At 35.0% G+C, this 22,279-nt stretch overlaps 1 protein-coding gene across 2 annotated transcripts in view; it reads right to left on the reverse strand.

The window, feature by feature from the left end:
• LOC121418132 (homeobox protein Meis1-like) overlaps window positions 1–20,338 on the reverse strand; it is a 30,725-nt gene extending 10,387 nt beyond the window's left edge. The window contains exons 1-5 of one of the 2 annotated variants that reach the window (XM_041611836.1): window positions 19,594–20,338; window positions 19,072–19,316; window positions 18,100–18,241; window positions 16,128–16,178; window positions 14,982–15,032 (exon numbers count right to left, since the gene is read on the reverse strand). In XM_041611836.1, coding sequence (XP_041467770.1) covers window positions 14,982–15,032; window positions 16,128–16,178; window positions 18,100–18,241; window positions 19,072–19,316; window positions 19,594–19,605 — 501 coding nt within the window. In that variant the 5' untranslated portion in view covers window positions 19,606–20,338. Of the gene's footprint in view, window positions 1–14,981; window positions 15,033–16,127; window positions 16,179–18,090; window positions 18,242–19,071; window positions 19,317–19,593 lie in introns of both variants that reach the window. The other variant, XM_041611835.1, reaches the window with a different exon arrangement.
• Window positions 20,339–22,279: the final 1,941 nt, after the last annotated feature.

Raw genomic sequence — 22,279 nt, forward strand, 5'->3', positions numbered from 1 at the left:
ATGGAATGACATGAAATAATACACAAATGTACACATTTTTTGTCCATCCATACACAATTTATTCTTCCACAAAAATGAAAATGGCACTAATGGAGACATACTACCGGTAGGGGAAGGCGGGGTAAGTTGTGACAGTTTTTACTTTTTGCATGTTAGAATTGATATGATTAATAATCTTGTCGAAATAAGTACCTTGCCTTGAAATTTAATTCTTCTGAAATATTTTCCACCTATATATAACTTTCTATCCCCACACTGAAAGTCATCGTGACCATTGAAAAAAACGATGTCAAATGGCTCAACTTGCCCCATATATGGGGTAAGTTTGAGCCACCTTCTGGGGTAAGTTGAGCCACAAAAACTATGTACAAAATGTATGGGGGAGAACCAGCATGTCAATTTTTTGTCTAAAGTCTTTTCACTTGCTAATTCTCTTTAAATACTAACATCCTGTAAAAGGAAAAGAGCAGTCATGTAAAATTGCTCCTTTCAGCTTGCATTTCAATCGATTTTTATGGTTTGTTTGTTTTTTAAGATACATTACCATAGGAATTACCATGGCTCAACTTGCCCCATGCTGTTTGGCTCAACTTACCCCAGTCCGAACTTAGTGCGATAATTTTGTATCCACACATTTATTATGCATCCATCATATAAAAGACTATGACAAGAATGAAGATCCATACCTGGACTAATAATGTTGTTATCATGTCTTTATTATATTTAAAGATGTGTGTGTTTATAAAGCACTTATCTATTTCACACTCTTTTTTACTTTTTTGGCTGAAATTCATATTTTTCCCTCTAAAAAACTACTTTTTGTTTCAAAGTTGGAAACAATGTGGTGGGGTTAGGGTTATGCTATGGGTCATCAATACATGACACCACCACAATGTCTGACTCATTCATTATTGGCCTGGGGCTGGTGGCTCAACTTGCCCCTATGCTCAACTTACCCCGCCTTCCCCTACTTATTTTTCAGTAACACACACACACACCCTCAAACTTAAAAGGTAGGAGAGGATATTATCTCAGTGGGTGAGCAAGGAGTTTATATCATGTCATTGGAAGCCAAAAATGCATCTAAAATCTCTATATAAAAGGTAATCCCTTCATGATTTCGCATTTGTATTCATACAATTATAATAACTTTGTAAGCTGCTTATGGATGGGAGGCCCAATCTGGAAGGATAGTAGATCTATAGATAAATCTTTCCATTAAAGTGGTTGATTTCACTTGCATTATCAGTGTTTGAATTCTAAAGATCATCAATAACTTCCTTCTAAGTTCTAATAAAAAGCACTTGATTCTTTTATTTTGTTTTGAATATATATGATTTTGAAAGAATATCTTATCAGAGCATTACACTCATGAAAGTAGGCATTTCTTTATCAGTCCCTTGCATGAACATTATCACTTTGCTTTAAATAAGACTAAAATCTCAATTTCATGCTATCTAAGCAGCAATAGAGGAGCAGAGACTAGCATGTAGGCATTACTATCATTTTCTTTCTTGATGCATTCTATACATAACATGTTTACTCCAACCAAACCAAAATACAGCTTGACAGTTAGGTTTTCTTTGGTAAATAAATGACTTCTGACCACACTACTAGGTATGTCTTAAACTGAATAAAAACATAGCAAAAAAAATTGCCCCATGCTTCAAAGCTCAGCCCTTTAAAAATAAGGTAAAGTTCCTGCAGTACATGTAACAATGGCAGTTAAATGTAACCAATATGCCTATTGTTGGGGTTAGAGGGGCTGCGTCTTAGGGCTTATTTTCTGCATGTCTTCCCTCTTTATTCTCCCAACAGGGGTCTATGAATGGGTCCAGTAACCTACATTGATCACTTTGATACCTGGGATCTATTCATATGTCACGATAACCCTCGCTTATTTGTCTGACTCCTATTCATCAATACTAACCACATTCTCTATTCAAGATTCTCTTTTTCTATTCCCCCCCCCCCCTCCCTCCTACCATCTTTTTCTCCCACTATCTCAATTATAACTCCTGTATTTTCCATTAATATTTCTTCAAACTTTTACTTTCAACTACACTATTCCAGTTAGAGTCCAATGACCTGGATAATAACGTACCTGTTAAGTGCTTAGTCTTTAGAGTTAGTCTTCCAAAGTGCTGTATAAAAGTGGAATATTATTAATTTTCAAATTCTTCTGCTCTTGCTTCTTCCACATAATCTTTCTCATTCCTTTTCTCACATAAGACTGCACACACACACAAAAGCACATCCATATGCCTACATCTCCTTATCAACATCTATATTTTTTACAGACATTCCTCAATCTAATCATCTTGTTAGAAAAAGAAGGACGTTGATCAATAAGCACTTTACATAGAATTCAAACCCTTCTGGCTTGCAATAGATATAAACATAACACAATGCACATCTGCATCTAACTGGCCATTGTCTGGAGGAATATCTCCTTGCCCCCACTCCCTGCATTGCAGTGTCTTCTTATTCTTCCTCTTCAGATCTTAACAGTATAGATCCAAACAGATTAAGGGAATAATAAAAGGAAAAGAAGGGTTATGGATCACATAAAGAAGTGGACAATACCTCCCTACCCCCTTTCCAGTGGCTTCTAAGCACTGACCTCAAAGGCAAACAATTTGCTGGGGTAAAAGAGCCAAGGTAAGGATGAATAGCTCTCATTACTCGCTATTCAAAACATACTGTCTTGGGTCTAGACTTTGCCAATTTTCCCCAGATAATAGATTCCCCCTCTTTTTATCTCTGAGAGCTCAATGATAAACACCCTGGGACTTTCTATGGACAGCCCTGAAATCGACTCTCACTCATCCGGACTTTGAAGCTCATGATACTAGCCCCCACAGGCCAGCCAGTGTATGCAAGGGGTTGAGCCATATTGCTCCATGGCAGAAGGACCCAGATGGATACCTTTGTTGGACGATTACAGCTTTGCCTGTTTAGTGTGCATGGTCGATGTGAGAGTCGAGGGGGGGGGGACGACCTGAATATGTGTACAGAATGAAAGTGTCAAAGAGGGCGAGAGTCGAGGGGGGGGACGACCTGAATATGTGTACAGAATGAAAGTGTCAAAGAGGGCGGGTGGGCAATGTGAGCACCCGGTACTGTTGACATAGCATCTACAGTGAGCCATTGATGGCCGTGTGCTGTGTCCAGTGTCTCACACCTAGTTGTCTTATGTACATTTCAGATTATCCCTCATCTAACAAGTTATCAATGGCCAGTGTGTATTGACTGAGGTGTGTCTATCCTTTATTTGCGCATCCATTTAACACCAAGATGGTGTTACAAAGCAGGGCTTAGATTATCACTTTCACCTCAAGTGCTTGGTTTGGTCTGCTACTAGTCCCAGGGAGGAGGGGGGGGGGCTACTCGAATTATTGTATGATACCTATGCGCCACACCAAACTAAAAAAATAGGGGGCTCTGGAACTAAATCTTGGTCTTAAAATGGGGGTCTCTGGAACAGCTCTAGGATCAACGATTGCTAAAAATGCAATGCTCCGGAACTGACCACTAAAAAAAATGGGGATCTCCAGAACGTAGCATGGTAGCGGCTAGCGCTTATAGAGGCAGTGTAAAAGCTCAAAATCATAAGAAACCACACATTTGAGGGTCTCTGGAATATGGAAAAATAAGAAATTCTATGGCATTCTAAATTGGTGATGCTTTGGAACGGAAATTTAAGCTGAAAATGGGGGTTTTGACTGCGGCACACATGTATCACACATTTATACTGAGTAGCCCCCCCCCCCCGGAATTGCCCTGGAACAGTTTCAAGGACTAGTCTCTCACCTCCAAAAGAGATGCTTTTGTTTACCTTAGGAAAAGTGCATCAATCTTTGGTTTATTTGGATGCAAGAATTATACATCTGAGCACATCTTTTTCTTAACATAACACAAAAAACAAAAAATAAGCCCTCCCAAAAAAAAACAATAAAATAAAATAATGATAATAAAAAAATAAAAAATACATGTGACTTTTCAATGACAGGTTTTGGGCAAATGAATTTGAAGAAGTGTTTATTCACTTATTGACCATCAAGTCATCAATAAAGTCATGCATAAAAATAAAATTGTCATACTTTTAATAACATTGTTAGAAATCACAAAAGACATTTTCAGAATTTATTTAAATTCATTCAAGTGCAGTTGTTTCTTATTTTCATCAAGATACCAAGTTGAACCTATCCTGATGCTTGTAGTGTTTTGCAATGACTGATGAACTCAGCTTCAGGGGAATATCTGATGTTCAGCCCTCTTAAATTTGGAACTGCTAAATCCATCCAGATTTTTATTCAAATAAAAACAGATTAAAAAAAAGTTTATGCCATGCATCTTGACCGAAGATGTACTTTTTTAGACTTATTGGTTAGTTTGTTAGAAAATGAAATTTAAAAAATTAAGTTCCTATTGTTCCAAAATTTTAATTAGAATAGAAATACAAAAACATGGTTTTAGAATAATAATCGAATTTGAGGCAGCCTTGTTAACAGTTCTCATACAACCTAAACTCCTGCATAATTTAGCTCTGTACCCATCCTGAAATATTGAAGGAAAAGCCATTTGGAAAAGAAAGCAAGAAGTGAATATATAAATGTCCTTGAATTTCTTTATATCATTGCTGAAATTTATCCACTAGAATTTTTTATTCATATACACATTTTTTGTTATATATTTGGTCATTCTTATGCCTGCTCTTTTAACATTCTTCGAAAATGGTTTTTCTTTACAGAGATGAAATACTGAACACATTGGCTCGTATTCTGATAGCAGGTTTAACTTAAACTCAGGTTTAAATTTGTGGTTTAAGTATGGATGGCCAATTGTTACATAAATCACTAACAGTAGAGATATCATACTTCAGCTCAATTTGGCTCTCAAACCATTCATAAATGTCTAGGAAGTATAGATGAATCAGGAAAGAGCACAGTAAACCTAAGAAACATACAACTTTATACAAATTTTGATACTTTTGGCTTTCCATACTTAAACCACAACTTTAAAACTGAGTTTCAGTTAAACCTGCTGTCAGAATACAGGCAAATTATGTTTAAACTAACTACGAAACATCAGAAAATTATTGAATATCAATAGGAAAAAATGAGTGTTTCCTTCAAAGATAAATTGACACGTTAAGTCAATTTTAAAACTCGCTTCCCCATCTGTTTAAAATAAAAATGATTGCTAACTTCTGATACCCTCCTTTTCCCTTCTATCTTTATATAAACCCACTCAATGCCCCGAGGCAGAATACAATAGAATCCTTTGAAAATAGAGAAAGCTTAGAATCGTCCTATGCGAGCAAAAAACACAATACACCTTCTTTCCAAAAGAGGCATTCATAAAATGAGAGAAAGAAAAGAAAAAGCTGGTATCAAGTATGCTATGCCATTATGGCAGCGCCAAAACGCAAATGATCCAGAAAATCACAATGAAATACATGATATATATGAGTAAAGCCCGTGAAAACGCATTAGAAACCTCAAACTGGGTCTGCCTATTCTGACAGCTTGAAAAGAAAATGGGCATAAATGGAATAAGAGAAATAACTAAAGCGCCGATTGATGATAATATGAGAGTGGCGGAGGAGTTGTAGAATAGGGGATCAAAATCCATTTTTCAGATGAATTATGATTATAAAGGTGATAGGATGACACAGTAGGCTTTGGCAGCAGGATGATTGAACGATTTTTTTTTACAATTCGAAACTTCAACAACTGGTTTGGTTATGCTCCTCACCCATTCAAAGAAAAAACCTCCCCTTGTTCCCTCTCTATTCTTCCTTTTTGCTGGTTCAATGTATGGAACGGGGAATATTGAAACTTTGTTCAACTCAAGCCGCAGAAACAGCGCATAGAGCATTAAAAGGCATTTAATGGTGGCAGGGAAAGGTCAAAGCCGCACAAAGACTCGCATGAACCCAGTTCGAGGTTATGTCACTGCCTATGAAGGGGTTTGTAGGAGTCATTGACATCTGCAAAGAAAAGATTGTCATATCACATGCTGCAACAAGTCACTCAAGATCCAAAAGAAGCCTTTTCTGCTTTTCTCTGCATTTTTTTAGTTTTTACCCCTCTTTTTTTTGCAGGGCTTTTAACAGGTCAGTGGGCTTTAAACCACAACTGAACTTCAGCATCATCGCTATTTTTTGCTTGCGTGTGGTAAATTAATTCAGTGCTTACACAATTTCTGTTGTGCATACAGAATATGTATTTGACCCAATTGATAACAGCTCAAAACCAGTTGGCAACAGGTCTGTTTGCGAATCAGCTTAAAAACCCGAGAAATTCAATGTGTACATACATAGTACTAATTTCATATACATTAATAGTATAGTAATTTATGATTTAACTTTTTTCCATGAAACCATCTTGTGAATAATGAAAAGATTCAGTGTATTCATGTTGCAAATCGACAATATACAGTTTCTTCAAGAATGACATAAAACCATACTTTTCAATTGCAACTTCATTTAAAATTAGGTTATTTTTAATGATTACATATATCCTTGCTTGCATGATTTGCAATTATCCAATTAAAGCTTTGCCTTGTGGATCTAAGATATATTCTACTTTATTTCCAGGCATTGATTTAATGTAATAAATAGCAAACAAAACTAAATCAGATCAAAATCACAAAAAAGTGAGGCAATTATCTTTCCACAACAAATGGAGTTCACACAAGCAGATGAGTTGTAAAACAAAATGCATCTAATATTAATATACCAATATCAAAATAACAAAAAAAGTAATTGGAAGCCTCATTTTCATAACTACTATACAGAATATTTCTCAAGGAAAAAGAAATCAACAGTTTACCACATCATTAAGGACCTACATGTATAGCATTGGGTTATGTGTTTTGTCATCAATAGGTGGTTTCAAACCGCTTCCATCATAAGAATCCCCGTTAAATTAGAACTTTTTTAGGCTAAAAAATACCCATTAATTATTCCTGCATTCACACTGCCCCGAAACATACTCTTTGGGATATGTTCCTGAAGTTACGAGCATGCGCAGTATGGTCTGATAAGCAGGCAAGGCACGAGATTCAAAATCACTAGCCCAGCAGCCACTCACATTGCCAAAATACCTGCGACCTTGGAAAAATCCCCGCGAGAGTTCTCGTAATTTCGCCAAGTACCTACTATTTAGTGGGTATTTTCTTTCGGGGAAATTACGCGTAGTTTGCTTTCACATTACTAAAATACCTGGTATTTTCTGATCAGAGTAAATTTCCTGATCAGAGAATACCAGGAACTGACAAACTTCGAGGCGGTCTAAAACCACCTAATGTTGTTTTGATATGGTGATATCATGATCCATGTTGGCTAATGAGCTTCTACATAATTTTGGCAATCTCTCATCAAATATCGGATGTTATAGGTGTTGAGGCAGCTACAAGCAGGAAGCTTAGACAATATTTCCCATGAAAATATTGTTTACACTCATGTTCTACTTAAAGGATTTAGTTTCCTTGTAATGACACAAATATAAATTATGCCATTTTTTAATCTAACATGAGTTTAGACACCCCAATCTCATCTTCAATGTCCCCTTCCCAGTTACGATCGAAGGGGTGGATTAGTGACAAAGCCAGCATAAGTCCACATCATGCACTCTACTTTTTATAAATATCTTATTGATTTTCAAAATCAAATCATAATGTACTCATAATTTTTTTTTACTAATAAATGAAATTAATACTAATTTCTCATAACATGTCTGCCCAGATCTGCTAATGTACCCTTGCCTAAGCTCCAATGTTTAATTGTACCCCTGGAAGTTAACCTATTACGGAATTTATAATTTGTTTATCTTCCCTCTTCCTTCAATAATTGGGGTACTTTCTCGATATAGTCCCCCACCCCCACGCCCTCACCTATAAGAGAAGAAAATGTAACTACCAAACCAGGGTAATGCATGCATCCAAAAGCATGATGTTGTAAAACAAGCCTTCACCCATGTTGGCATGGAGCTATATACTGAGCGCATGCATGGCATATAGTCTGTAACATTATACTAGACGAGGCTTCCCCATCATCAATCAATATCAATGATTGTGAAGAGCAAAACACTTTAGAATTTTACTGCCCCAGATTCAAAATTAGTGCAAACACACATAGATAAAAACAACAAACTGTTTGGGTGGCAAAGAAGTTATTATATAGGCCTATGGGAATGAGTATGTTTATCCTGTCAACAATTTTCAAAATGTTGGATGTTCTGCATAAAAAAAAGGATTAGACAAACATAACTACAAAGTAAGACACAAGTTAACAAAATGAGCAAAGAACTACGACAATGATCATTGATTCTTCACATTGTTTGCCATTTTTTGCCAATATAATGATATTTCTCAAACATAATTATTGTAGACATCATTACAGCGGATAAACCATATCAAAGCAATTTCTCTTGTTGAAATTACCAAGATGCAAAGGGAAGAAGCACACTAGTTTGTAATTGCTATGGCCTATGTTGACTTTATAATCACAACAGACAGGGAAGCAAGCAACAGCTACTCCAACCCCCCCCCCCCCCCCCCAAATTGAATTGCATAGGCTTGATACAGCATAACTTCAATAGGTTATGCATTACAGAGCTAGTTGGCTTGCTAGCAGGCCTGTAAATATACTGTGTGGGTGAGGGGAGGTATGTGACCAAGTAGAACTCTAGCAGGACTAGTACATTGACTGGCTCAGAGCAGCAGCATCTCGCAATCGAAAGTGATTTACAGAGGTGGGCATATGGCCATGATATTGTACACCATAGGCCTGCGTTTCTGCACCCCCTGTATATTCTACTATGTCCACAACACATGTAGTGTACACTGCCAGATAAGACAGTCTGATGCAAATGCTAACATGTGCATGCAGCGTTGATTTTGGTCAAACTTCTATCATGTTCAAAGGTCTACTGTTGAAATACACTTTAAATTGCTTATCATAAGTAAAACTCTTTTGTCTTCTTCATTCAAGATGAACTCTATCAATAGCATGTATATAGGGTTGCATGAAAAATATTGCCTTAGCAATCAATTGAAAATTTCTGTACACTTGATATTGATATACTAATGTTAGCTTTGGCAATTAGTTTACACTTCTTGTTGCAAAAAGATCAGCAATTAATTACAAGTAATATTGTGATTGATTGGAGATTCAAAACAAATTTATAATTGATCATATGCTTCTTGCAACACCCCATAAGGAATTTAACAAACAAATAGGACTATCCATTTAATATAAATCATTCAAAATTACTCTGATTAACATTTGAAAGTTATCCATTTTTAGGGAAAATTTCAGCCATCAAGTAAGAAAGTGTAATTTTCATCTATAGGCATTACTTGACTTGCATAACAAATAAAAAGAAATTGTGCCAAAAAATGAATATATGTTTTAAATAAAAACTGACATAGCACTTTGGATTTGAAGGTAAGCAATGGTGAAATAATAGATATTTCAAACAAATCTAAATATCAATTCAAGGATATCAACATGTGTCCCTTATATAAAAAATAAATTGATTGAATTTTTTTTTTTTTTTAATCTTTAAAAGTTTAAACTTGGCATCAAATGTCAGTTATTGGATGTGAAAATCTTAACATTATTAATATTTCTGTGTGAATTTTGAAGGAAAGAAAATGAAACAAAAATGTTGTTCTCAAATATATAAGTTTATATAATATGATATATAATTTTTGGGTTTTTTTTCTATAAATAGAAAATAGAAAATCAAATAAAGCATTTATTTGCAAGAGATGCTTGGTATAAATGCATAACAACATAGCCAATAAACTAATCACAATTTAAAAAAAAGTAATCATAAATGAGATTTTTAAAAAATAGTACAGCTATGAGTATAAATCAAATGGAACATAGTAATTTCAAGGAACAATAAAAAAATCATTTGTCTTACACCATGCTTTAAGAAAACTGTCCTGGGTGAGTGTTATATTTATATCTCAATGCATGACAGTGTCTCGCCTCGATTATGCAAGTTTTGTACATTGAATGTCGCTGGTAGATTGAATTAAACCTGAACATAAAATATATCCAATTCAGCACAAGAGATGAGGGGTGGGGGTATTCATTTTTCATGCATAACCAGTTTTGTTTATATTTATAAACATGCTCTAGATTTTCTTCCCCACAACTCACGTCTTTGCCTGTGTATAGTGGCTTACTCAGAAACAGAGACAAGAGCAGTGCTTTGGGGAAATTGAAAACAGCAGTGATTGCCGGAGCCATGCGAGGTGATCTGCCTAATGTCGAAGATTACCGGCACAACAAGCCACACAAAGGAATCAGGTATTGATAGTCATGGTACACTGTATACTGCACAACACCCTCCATAGAAGAGAACTCCCAATTATTTGGGATTATTCTTGGGCAATATCGGACAGCTAGACACCAAAACTTACTCATCGCTTAGCATTTTACCAAAAGCGACCACAATTATTTCTGGCCAGTTTGTCTCCTTTTCATTCATATCAGGGGATATGTGGTTGCTGCAATGTCCTTGAGCATTATCCTATGGAATGTATTCTTTTTTGACAGTCTTCTACATTTTTACTCCTAAATATTGATGATTTTTCTTTCTCAGGTGAATTTATTCTCCATCTTTCTACACAACTCTTTGTGATAATTTTTGCACAGTAATACAATACAAAGTTTCTTCAAAATTTAGCTCAGACAAATCGGTGATTGCATTGCATTTAAGCCATTTACCTAACATAATTCCAAATTCAATTAAAAAAATAAAAACATGTTAAGCATGTGATATAAGAATGATAGCTTACTTGTATATATGACAAAATTCTATTAGGAAATCATTGAAGTTAAATCCTTAAACTCATGAATGATTAATTGATGTTATTTCTTCTATAATTTCAGCAAAAAATTACATTTTACAATTTCTGTATTAAATAATATGCGAATGGCTTTTAAATCTTCAGTTATGTCTTTATTAAATCCATTCTCATTTCTGGCAAATATAATTTGACCAAAAGATATAATTTATTTTTACAAGTCTTTTTATAAAGACTTGTAAAGAACATTAGATCCAATCCCATTTTCATCTAAACTTCATTTTAAAAAATACATCTTTTTTTAAATAAAAGACTGAGAGGGTGTTGCAAGAAAATATTTGCAATCAATTACAAATATTCTTTTGCAATTTTAAAAGTGATAGATAAATTTCATTTGTAGCAAATCATATCACACTCCTTGTTTCAAGGAGCAGATTAGCAATCAATCACTAATTTGCAATCCATTGCCAGACATGATTGATTTAGGGACACAAAATAGACTTGTAATTGATCACAAGTTTCTTACAACGCCCCATTAAATAGAACCTACAACTTTCTCAAGTTTTTTTTTTATAGTTCTTGGTTTTGTTGCTAAAATAATAAGATTTATTAGTATACACCTACAGAAAAATTGTAAATTGTGAATACATGGATTAGATTACTACAAAAGAGAGAGGCAGAGAGAAAAGGTCACATGTCGTAAATATAATTCAGAATTTTCTCATGTTCCCCAAGTTTTGAAAACCAGCAACAATTATTCAAATTGACCCGAAGCATATGGTCTGCATAATATATCTCCTTTGTTTACAATCCCTTTTAACCCTGAAAATTATAGGTTCTTCCCTTGCAGACTTCCGATAATGTTCCCTGGAAAACTTGTTACACATGTCTAATTTCAATGTCTATGTGTATACCTTGTCAATTTTAAAACGCGGAGAATGGAGTTGGAGAAATAGAAACTATTCATGTTTCCGTTAATTACTATCTTAAGCCAGACATGGGGGATCGTAGCCACCCTTGGTTTATACACCCCCAGTCCAAGATCTCAGCATTGGTGTTCCTCCCTGCTTTTTCTTCACTCCCTTCCCAATTTTTATGACATTATCAGTATTCTCAATTAGGGGCTAACTGACTGCACACTGACAGAGGTAGATTCGTAAAATTCAACCAGACATTTCAGGATTTTCCATATCACTGGATCTAATGAAATCAAGGCGAGAATGTGATTCTTGGTACTTGTCGTTTTTATTTCATCAGGGAGATCCACCATAAGGGGGAACAAGTGGAGATGGAAATTAAATTGGGCAGAATTTGGTATGATTGTTATTAAACCATTATATGTTAAAATCCCAGAAGATATACATTTTTGTTTAGAAATCACTGCACAGCCAATCCATTCTCACTGCTCCGTGGAGAGTGCATATATCTTGTACAGACATCACAAATCAAATGGGGGTAGGGTTCTTGCATCTTAATCTTCAGTGTATATGACCTGTACATGGCAGATAACTGTTGAAGCACTTTCTACAATTATGCCACAATTTTTTCTCTCTGTTGACATCTTTTATGGGTTATTTTGTACATTTGATTTGTCACTCAATGCTTAGGAATACTAGAGGTCATGATAAGTAACAGGATTGCCTTCAAAATGACCTTTTGATCATCTTGAGATGATGTTGTATAACTTTTTCTTGAAAATGAACATGACATCTTTACAAAACAGAACAATAAAAAGTTTCTTAAAACGCCATTTAACAAACATCCACAGGCAAGTTTCCCCTAATCCATTACAGAAGTTAAATGTACTTCATTCTGGCATTTTAAAGAAAATTCTAAACCAATTTCAAGAGCTGCCAACCCCAATTGAAAACAACCCTATTCTTTTATTTTTTTCATATTTTCAAGCCTAAAATCCTTTTTTTATTTCAAATTTTGAAAAAAAACATACAAAAAAATATCATTCTTAAGTTTAAAAATCCTATTTCAAAGGGAAAAATCATATTCAGTCTCACCATCCTCTTTAATAAAAATCCTACTTAATAGGAAAATATTCTACCATTTGGCAGCTCTGAAAATCTAATTGATAATAATACTTTCACAGAAAATCGGAATTTCACATAGGCCTACATGTAATTACAGAAATTTCATAAAATATATATCAAATCACATTTTGAAAATGAAAAAAACAATTCTATGAATAAAAAATACATGGAAAATATCTATAAATTGAAATTCTTGCAAATACATCTTGGAAATGTCCAATAAATAAGGAAGCTTTTGATTTATATTTATTACATCCCACCTCTTTCAAGAGAGTTTTTAATAAATAAGTCACTTTGTTGTTACGTATTTTGTAGAAATAAATCATCTTTACTTATTTTTCTTCAATTAATTTAGCAAACTTAAATTTACTTCTAAAATTTTTGCGTATCCTGTTAAGTTAATAATTGTTTTTCTGCTTATCTGTTATGTATTGTAATGCGCAGCTGAGTATATCCAAACAGAAATTGCGCTATATAAATTATTATCATGAGTTTGGCATACATTTATACATATGCAGATTGAAATCAGATATCAACCGTCATTCTACAAAGTTATTCGGAATTATATTCCCAGGTAGAATTAAAAGCTTGTTGATGTTATTCAAATTGGCAAATGAAAAAGAAAATCTGAACTAATATCATAGGCTGCCAATGCTCGACTGCCAACTAGCATCCACTTTCTCTTTGTCCAAGATGAGAGGGGTTTCATTTTACAATTTTCCTGACTCCAACTCACAAGACCATAAATTTTTCCTTGCCTCCAAAAGGAGGCCGAAATGAATAATTCCAATATTTCCATGACCAGAGCTTAACAACAACAAAAAACTGAAACAAACTCTGGGAGGAAAGCGCCCATCAATGAGAAATGCATAAGATATCATGACATTTCAATTAAATAGGGATATAGACACAGATCTGTGGTTTTGCAATTTTCCCTTCTCACAAGCAACTCAAACCCATCTCCAAAGCCTGTCAAACTCAATCTGATGTTTATTTCATTTCAATGCTTTTTTATTTTAAATTATACCTTCATTTGCCATGATTATGAGATGGTTATATGCATTATTTTGTACAAATTTATATACATTTTTCATTAGAGAAGATACAAGGTTTATTTAACAAGAATTTGAAATCCACGGCAATACAGCATGCAGACAGGACAGGCTCATCCATGATTATGGATTATTATTTGATATGATATACCATGGACCTACATGGATAGGGGCAGGGGAGTTGATATCTCAAAGAATTTAATGATTTCAACTTAAGCCAATCAAGAGATCCTCTTTTTTATCTAAAAAATAAGAAACTAATAGTCTTTTGGTTCTGTAAAAATCAAAGGGCAAAGATCACATTGGCCTATAATTGAGTATAACATCCAATGACTACATATGATCAAATATCTGGGTTGTTTGTTTTGATATTATTTATTCTCTAAAACAATAAAACAGTATGAAATTACTGAATTTTTTTTCTTTCCATTCATTAATGATAAAAAACTTTTCAAAAATATTTCATATGATACAAAAGTACTTCAATAATAGATTTTTGTAATAATACAAAATTACAAATTTTAAGTAGTTTTCGACCAGGCAACAAAAAGTCATAGACAATACAAACTAATCATTTCACACTGCACAATAGAATTGTCATTTCTGAACTTCTAAACAATAATAAATTATTATAGTAATACAAATATATTTGGTATTAAACCATGCAACAAAAAGGTTAAATCACATAACATACAGATTAACTGGATTCATTTAACATTGTAGTATTGCAAAAGAACTGTTATATCTGAACTCCTGAACAATCAGTTTATTTTAGTAATAAAATTATCTACAGTAGACTTAATGCATGCAACAAAAGGTTCAATCACATAAACCCTACAGAATAACTGTGGGTTATATAAAATTGTAGTATTGCAAGCACTTATTCTGAACAATAATAGAATATTAAAGTACAAGTAATATTTACAAATATTATTTAGTATTCTCAAGACATGCATCAAAAAGGATAAATCTAATCAACGGTACAAGTTAATTACGGTTCATTCAACATGGTGTATAGTTGCTATGGATTATATTACAAATATGTTTTTCTTACCTTTTCTAGCTCCAGAAGGTGAAATCTTAATACTTGAATGGCTTGGATCATCTGATGATAACATGGAAGGATAAAAGAAGCAGTCAATCCTGATTAAATCTTCAGTCTTTAGTAAAATTTAAATAGACTTTAGAAAATTAATCAATTTGCATGAATAATCACCCAAAACAAATAAAAAATCATTCCTTTCACAATTTTTACCAGTTTAAAACTCACAAATGATCATAACGATATTCAACAAATCAATACAGGTGTGATCTATACACAGATCAGGATAAATTACAAATATGGTCAGAGTAAAATATACACAAGAATAAGTCCAGGAATTAAACAAATAATTTTGCTTTATATTGGTAAATTTGTAAGGTTTTACTTTAACAATTCCTTGAATTGATCAATTGAGAAATCATAAATGAATTATAACTTAAGGGATTGTCTTGAAAATTCACTTATAATCCATTACATTTAGAGCCATAGGTCATTTTATTAATGAATTTGGAATACTTGGATTGACTTAATAAAATCACAGCTATAATACTTAGCTTTGATAGCTGATAAAAATGACCCACAAATAACCCGTGATACAGGGCCAATTCAATTTTACTTCCCTCTTTCCACCAAAAGAATAATGAAAAATATCAGAAAGCATTTGTATTATTCAAATAACAAGTTTATTTTAGAATTGGGTGAAAGGAACTGTCCCTAACATGTAAACATATACAATTCATAAAGACATACATGTAAGCATTATGCTTACAATGAAAATGTATATATACTGTGGCTTGAATCCACAAGCACTCCTTATAAAAGAACCTTTATAATTACTGAATGTAAACTACATCAAATACAAGAGTAGGCCTATATAATGCACCAACTTCTATCATTTATATTCTTTTGTCATTTCCATTTTTCCAAACTTCCTTCTTATAATCCTCATCTTCGTCTAATAGATAAAAATGAAACCTGGAATTTAATTTTGTTTCATAATCAAATTGTTTCATGATTAGGCCTACATCGCAAGAATTTTCTGTGAATTGAAGAGGAATCTATCAAGTTCAATGTTCTCAAACAACCTGTAGGTATTAATTACTACCATTAAGTCTATTTTATGATTAGGATACCCTGGAGAGGATTCACTTTACTCACCAAACTATCCAGTTCCTCATTACTGGAAAAGTACTGTTTATCCGCCCTTGCCTAGCAAATATCAACAAACAAAAAAGGGAATGGCAAATATTATATCAACAAGATTATCACAAAAGATTACAAACAACAAAGATTTGATGCTCATTATGTTTGAGTTTGAATCTGGCTGCATTGTATAAAGTCTGTGTCTTGGAGTTGATATGCTACCAAAACGTTTGTGATACTAGTCTATGTATGTAGCCATAGAAGCTCTGTACAGATGCAAGGCATTACGATGAAAATGCACACAGCTAGTAAATAATTTATTGCAGCAAGGGTTGTACTGCCAAAAATGGTTGTGTCATCTATTCATCAAACAATTAGAACACGTTTGACAAAATACATTTAAGTCTTTATTCAAGTTCTGCAACTTATTCATGTATGCTACGATTCTTTTCTCTTATATTGTGGTTAATCATTTTTATTTTCAATTTTTAATTCATTAAACTCAATTCTATCATCATCATGTACTGTGATGAATATTTCTTATTGTAGCAATAATACTTTGAAATAAATCAGAGCATAATTTTTTATAAAATATTTTCTATACCCTGTAATTAAACATTTTTCTATCTAGCAAGAATTCATAGATTCACAGGGTTAAGGCATGCATAATTTGGGACATTACAAAATTTTGATACCATAATGCAATCACACTAACACATTTTCTTAAAAGGCATTACATACTCGTGCGAATAATATTTCAATTACTTCTTTACAGCAAGGAGAGAACATCTAATTAAATAACAAATCACTTTGTAAATATATCTGGGTTTTTTTTAATACTTAAATGTGGAATTTACCGGTATCTGGGCAAATTGAGCTTCTGGCAAGGGACAGTATGTTTCACTCTACTGCTTCTAAACTAAAATAACAACATCTAGGATGAACTGAAACCAATCAACAATACCTTGTGCTCAAATAAAATTCCAGAGATTATAACATGAAATAGGGAAAATGGAACAGAGGTTTAAACTATATAAAATGGGAATGCTTGAAAGAGATACAGGAGAGTGGAGCTTGTTTTCAGTGTATCATCAAAATTGCCTTGGTAACTGAGATTCCCTTCTTGATTGAAGACATTGGAAAGCATTTGACAAAAGCCAGAAGAGATGGGCTGGATTACAGAAATATCATGCCACTGCCATTTTCTAGCCGACCAAACGGCTTAAACCTCATATCACCGGTCATTCTGTCAATCAGACGAGTGAATTGAAATGGCACAGGCGCAATAAATAGCAGCACATGCAACAGAAATGGGCCTTTGCCTCATCATGCAATTGGATTCATGGTGGGGCTGCATAGGATGTGGATGCTTTTTAAAATTCAATAAGATGTTACTACATTAACTTGGGAAACATCAGAGACAATTTGGAAATACAGAAAGGAACTGCACATTGAACCAATATTGAGAAGTCAAAATTATACTGAACACTAACAAAACTGATCATATTATTTAAAAAATAGACAATTTATGATAAAAGTTATCTATTCAAACAGAGATAATTCAGATGATAATTTAATAACATTGTGCCCCAAAAGATAAATTTTGTTCTCTTTGTAAAACATCAACAACTTTATAAACCCTTCCAAATCATGACTTTCTAATCCTTACAGGTATTACACAAAAGCTTGGGTCGGCACAGGCAAATTATGAATGAATCATATAAAGCAAAGAATAAAGAAAATTCATGTTGTTTTGGTGTTGTTCTAGACAGAAGGGGGGCAGTTACAAGAGTGGAGTTAAATTGGCCAGTAAATTGGTAGAAGTGGCAATACTGAGCATCGGTTAGTAACTTTCAGTATTAAATCATCACAAAATCAACTAATGCAAACATATATAGAAAAGTCTAGACATATACTTCACAGCTTCAAACAAGAGGGAACATAGATGAATTGTAAAGAAAACCCGTTGCCTTTTCACCTCGTGTACCTGTTTCGCAAAAACGGCTATGTCTTCGTTGAACGACTCCGACGAGCACACATCGCCGCCCGCCACTCCGGGCTCTCTCGGGGTACATGTCGCTAGCTCGCACTTCTCGAATATTAGTGCGAGCAGTGGGAATAGCGGGTGCCTGTGGACAAAAATAAAACAACCGTCTTCAGCATACTTTCTTGCCCCGTTTAGCGGATTTTCAGTGGCTTAGCATTCGGGGGAAATGAAAGTAAAATGTGGAAAATAATTTGTGTTTAGGAATATTTTAAGGCAGTGTTTTGATTAGGAAACACAGCCTACTTAAATCCTAAAGCTCCCTCAAACCATAGGGATTTACTCTTTACCCGTCGAACTGCCGTATCTTATGACAAACTCGAACTTGGTTTACCAATAACGAGTAATTCCGTGAGCTATTTTGACTCATTCTTCGAAGAAATTAAAAGGATTATTACCAACCATACAATCTCATTTCAGGGTGGAAGGATGCATTTGTAAAGATAATTGAATATTTGAAAATGATTCAGGGCAGATAACGCGTGGAAGAGGTGCATGTTGTGAAACTCATTCCGAAAAAAAATCCATTTCACGATGCGCTCTGGACAACGCAACCTGTGGCCCGTTTTATGAAGTTTTCCGGTGGGGCAGGACGGTGCTAATTTCAATATAACTGTATTTTCTAGACAAAGGCAATGCGGTATAAGGTATGTTTATAACTGTTTGGGGTAAAGCAAGAGTTACACGTGTTTTCATGAGTATCAACATGATAAAATAAATCTTTGTTTTCCACATTCAAAATCAACAATTGTCAACCGAAACTTCTCCGGTAGCGATATTGCATCTAGCAGGAAGTAATGAAAACCAATCCCCACAGATTTTTTTTCTTCCTTCTTTCTCGAGTGGTGAAGGGGAAATAATAAGGCTTTAGATTCTATTTTCTCGCTACGTCAGATGGATAAAACAATGATGTACCCGTAAATTGCATCTTTGTCCCTTTTGTGAATATCTGTGACACTTTGCGTGACCGATGGAGTAATGACATTTGAAGGTGTATGTCCAGGGTAAAATTGTGGATGTGCGACCGAAGGTGCGTGGTTCATGTGAGGTTGAGCGTATGCTTGTGAGTAGTGAACGGCCGACCGAGGAGCATGGGCCTCGTACATGGAGGTAGACGAAGCATCTAAAGAACCATAGTGCGGCAAACCATCATCGTAACCCTGCAATGAAAAAGAAAATTCATAATTAATTTGAAATTTGAAGATATCTCTGTGGTAAATTTATCATTATTTGAAATTCACCAGTTTGGATCTTTAGAGGATGGGAGAGGAGTAAATTTAGGAGAGCGCCAAAAAATAAAAATGGGGACGGTGGTAGAAACTCCGCAACTCCAACCCAAAAAAAGCTGAAGAGAAGGATGACGGTATTTTAAATGTTACAAGTCAGAAATGAAATATACACATTCTTAACAATGAGAAAGTGAACATAAAAACACACCCTCTGTGCCATGTCGCAAATTTATCTTCGCTAACTCTTGATGAAAATATTTCGCTAAATTAGTCCAATAAATGCGTAGAGAAAATGATCCACAAATAAAAACAAAGTCAGAGACATCCAAGGATTTTCGTCGAGATGGAGTGTCACAAAACTACTAATGGTTATCCCTTGGCCTGTCAAATCCGGAGTTTTGACCGCTGCTACATATCACATCGGCAGGCCTGCAAGGTAGCAAGCTAGACGTGAAAAGTGGTCAGATTTTTTTCCTTCTTCGTCACACTTTCCCCTCCTCGGTATAAAGCTGGTTCGAATAAAAGCATCCACACGACCCGGGGTCTCGCGAGCTGAACTAATGAATGGATCGCTTCTCTCTGATGAACAGCACTTGCATGTAGCTGCCTACTTGATCGGGGAAACGAGAGGAGAAAGGAGTGAGAGAGAGAGGGGGAGAGAAAAAAAAATGAGTGGTGTCTCCCTCGCATTGAATATAACGGTAAGGTTAGTTTCAGCTTAGCCGGAGCTTAGCGGCGGGGTACTCTGAGCGTACCGTTCGCACGAATAAACGCTCTCCCAAAGATTACGAGTGTAGAAGGCTTTCTCCCCTTGCGCCCGTCAATCATACTGAGTTGCCATGACACTCTGTGACGGATCAGTGGATCTTCATTCGCATTGCTCAGAAATTACTGACACACAAAGGAGTTTTCCAGAGCTCGGATTCATCCATTCCACAGCCAAATTAATCCACGCCTGGGATTTCTTATTAAATTTTAACGCGATTATTAATTCTGCTCGCGCAACACGAAGCACTTTCGCCGAATGGAAAGGGAAAATTATCTTCCATTTCAAAAGATGTACAACCATAATACACATCTTAATGTTATTTCATTGGATAATAGTTCACACATCAATTGAATCGCGATCCGAGATTCTAACGCTCCAACTAGGAACTTTTTCAAGGTAAGCGACCCCAGAATATGCAAGCTTACAAAGATAGATAATGCCTATATGGAATGTGTGAATATCAGAAGCAAGAATATATCCATTTCCATCCCTCTTATTTTTGTTTTATTTTATTTAGTTGAGGGGGTGTCTCTCTCTTTCTATGTTTTTCCCGTTGTTAGACTTTTTTATGATATGCTATCTTATGAAGGATAATGTCATGGACCTTCACGGATTCAGCATTGTCCAATTAGGGGGTCAGAAAAAAAAATTCATTCATATTCCCGATCGGGAAAGCCAAAAGCTATCGGATTTAATTAGGGGAGTTGTCCTAAATTAAAAGATTTTTAAGTTTTTTTCATAAACAAGATGGGATACCCAATAAACCCTGATAAGCGCGAAGCGCGAGCTGAATTTTCAAAATGTATAATATCACCTCAAAACAAGATATTTTAAGGACTGCTTTACGAACAGGATCCCTCTACGCAAATAAAGCGACCGCGATACATTCTAAGCACTCTTTATCGTGAACAAAATGTATAGCTTAAAAATGTGAGATAAGAGCAAACTGCCAGCTGAAATTATTCATTTACTTACGTGAAAACGAACACTCCGAATCAAGAGCGAGCTGAGATGTTTCAGAGTATATATCTCACTTAAAGTAATGAGACTGAAGCCGCGTCAGATGAATTTCTTTTATAATAAACGCGGAATTTTATTTTCTTGTAATCTTGAACAGGGGAAGGTGCATATCTCATTAAGCAAAATCGGGAGCAAAATAACTAAGCAATTAGCATGTTAAGCACGAAATGCGAGTTGAACAGGCCTAATAATATTGGCTTAAATATTTCATGCGCCATGTTATCCTCATGATAAGGATGTACCTCATTATACATTACAGGCAATGCGAGCGCAAGCTGAAATATTTGAATTTGTGTGATTTGAATGATTCAAATTTGTATTATCTCCCTTCCCCCTTCAGTCCCTTTCTTGTTTTGTCTTGCTTGTCTTATTTTTCCAATTACCCACATTTTCTCACTGCTACAGTGGGGTGGGGGTGCCGTGACGGTTCGGCCCCATCTCTCTTGATCCGCCTGTATACATGGTATAGGCCTACGTGTAACAGGCCTATATGTAGAGAGTAAAAATGATGGCCAAAGCGTATAACGTCCACCCTCATAATTACGTGACATGGATGTTCAAGGTCAATGTAAATATGTTCTGATTATATAGAGTGGGGGCGTCACATGAGGGGGGGGGGCATAGTGTGATTTGCAAGTAGAGGAGGAGGTAAAGAAGGGAGAAAGAAGTAAATGAAGAAAGTATTTCAACTATCATGACTATAGGCCTAATGATCCAATTGAAACATTTTTCATTATCGTCTTGCTCTTATTAAAACACCCTTTCCTCATACTCCTGCTCATAATACAATCACAAATACACAGTGTATGATGATAACTGCCATTGCTAATGATAACTGCCACTGGCAAATACTAAAGATGGAGATCTTTTTAGCGAAATATGTCCTATTTTGACTAATTTGCAGTAGCTATTTTTTTTTTGGGGGGGCAACAAATCGCATGTTTAAGTTTTCGAGATTGATATGCCCTTTTTGACTCGCCTACCAGAGGTGAAGGCGAGACTTTTGGGATTCAAATGTCGTCCGTCTGTCGTCCGTCGTTTCGTCCGTCACAGACCTTATGACACATAAACTCCGCAACCGTAAGTCATTTTTCAACCTTGGATG

Source organism: Lytechinus variegatus, chromosome 7 (assembly GCF_018143015.1).
Source record: "Lytechinus variegatus isolate NC3 chromosome 7, Lvar_3.0, whole genome shotgun sequence".
Taxonomy (NCBI): domain Eukaryota; kingdom Metazoa; phylum Echinodermata; class Echinoidea; order Temnopleuroida; family Toxopneustidae; genus Lytechinus; species Lytechinus variegatus.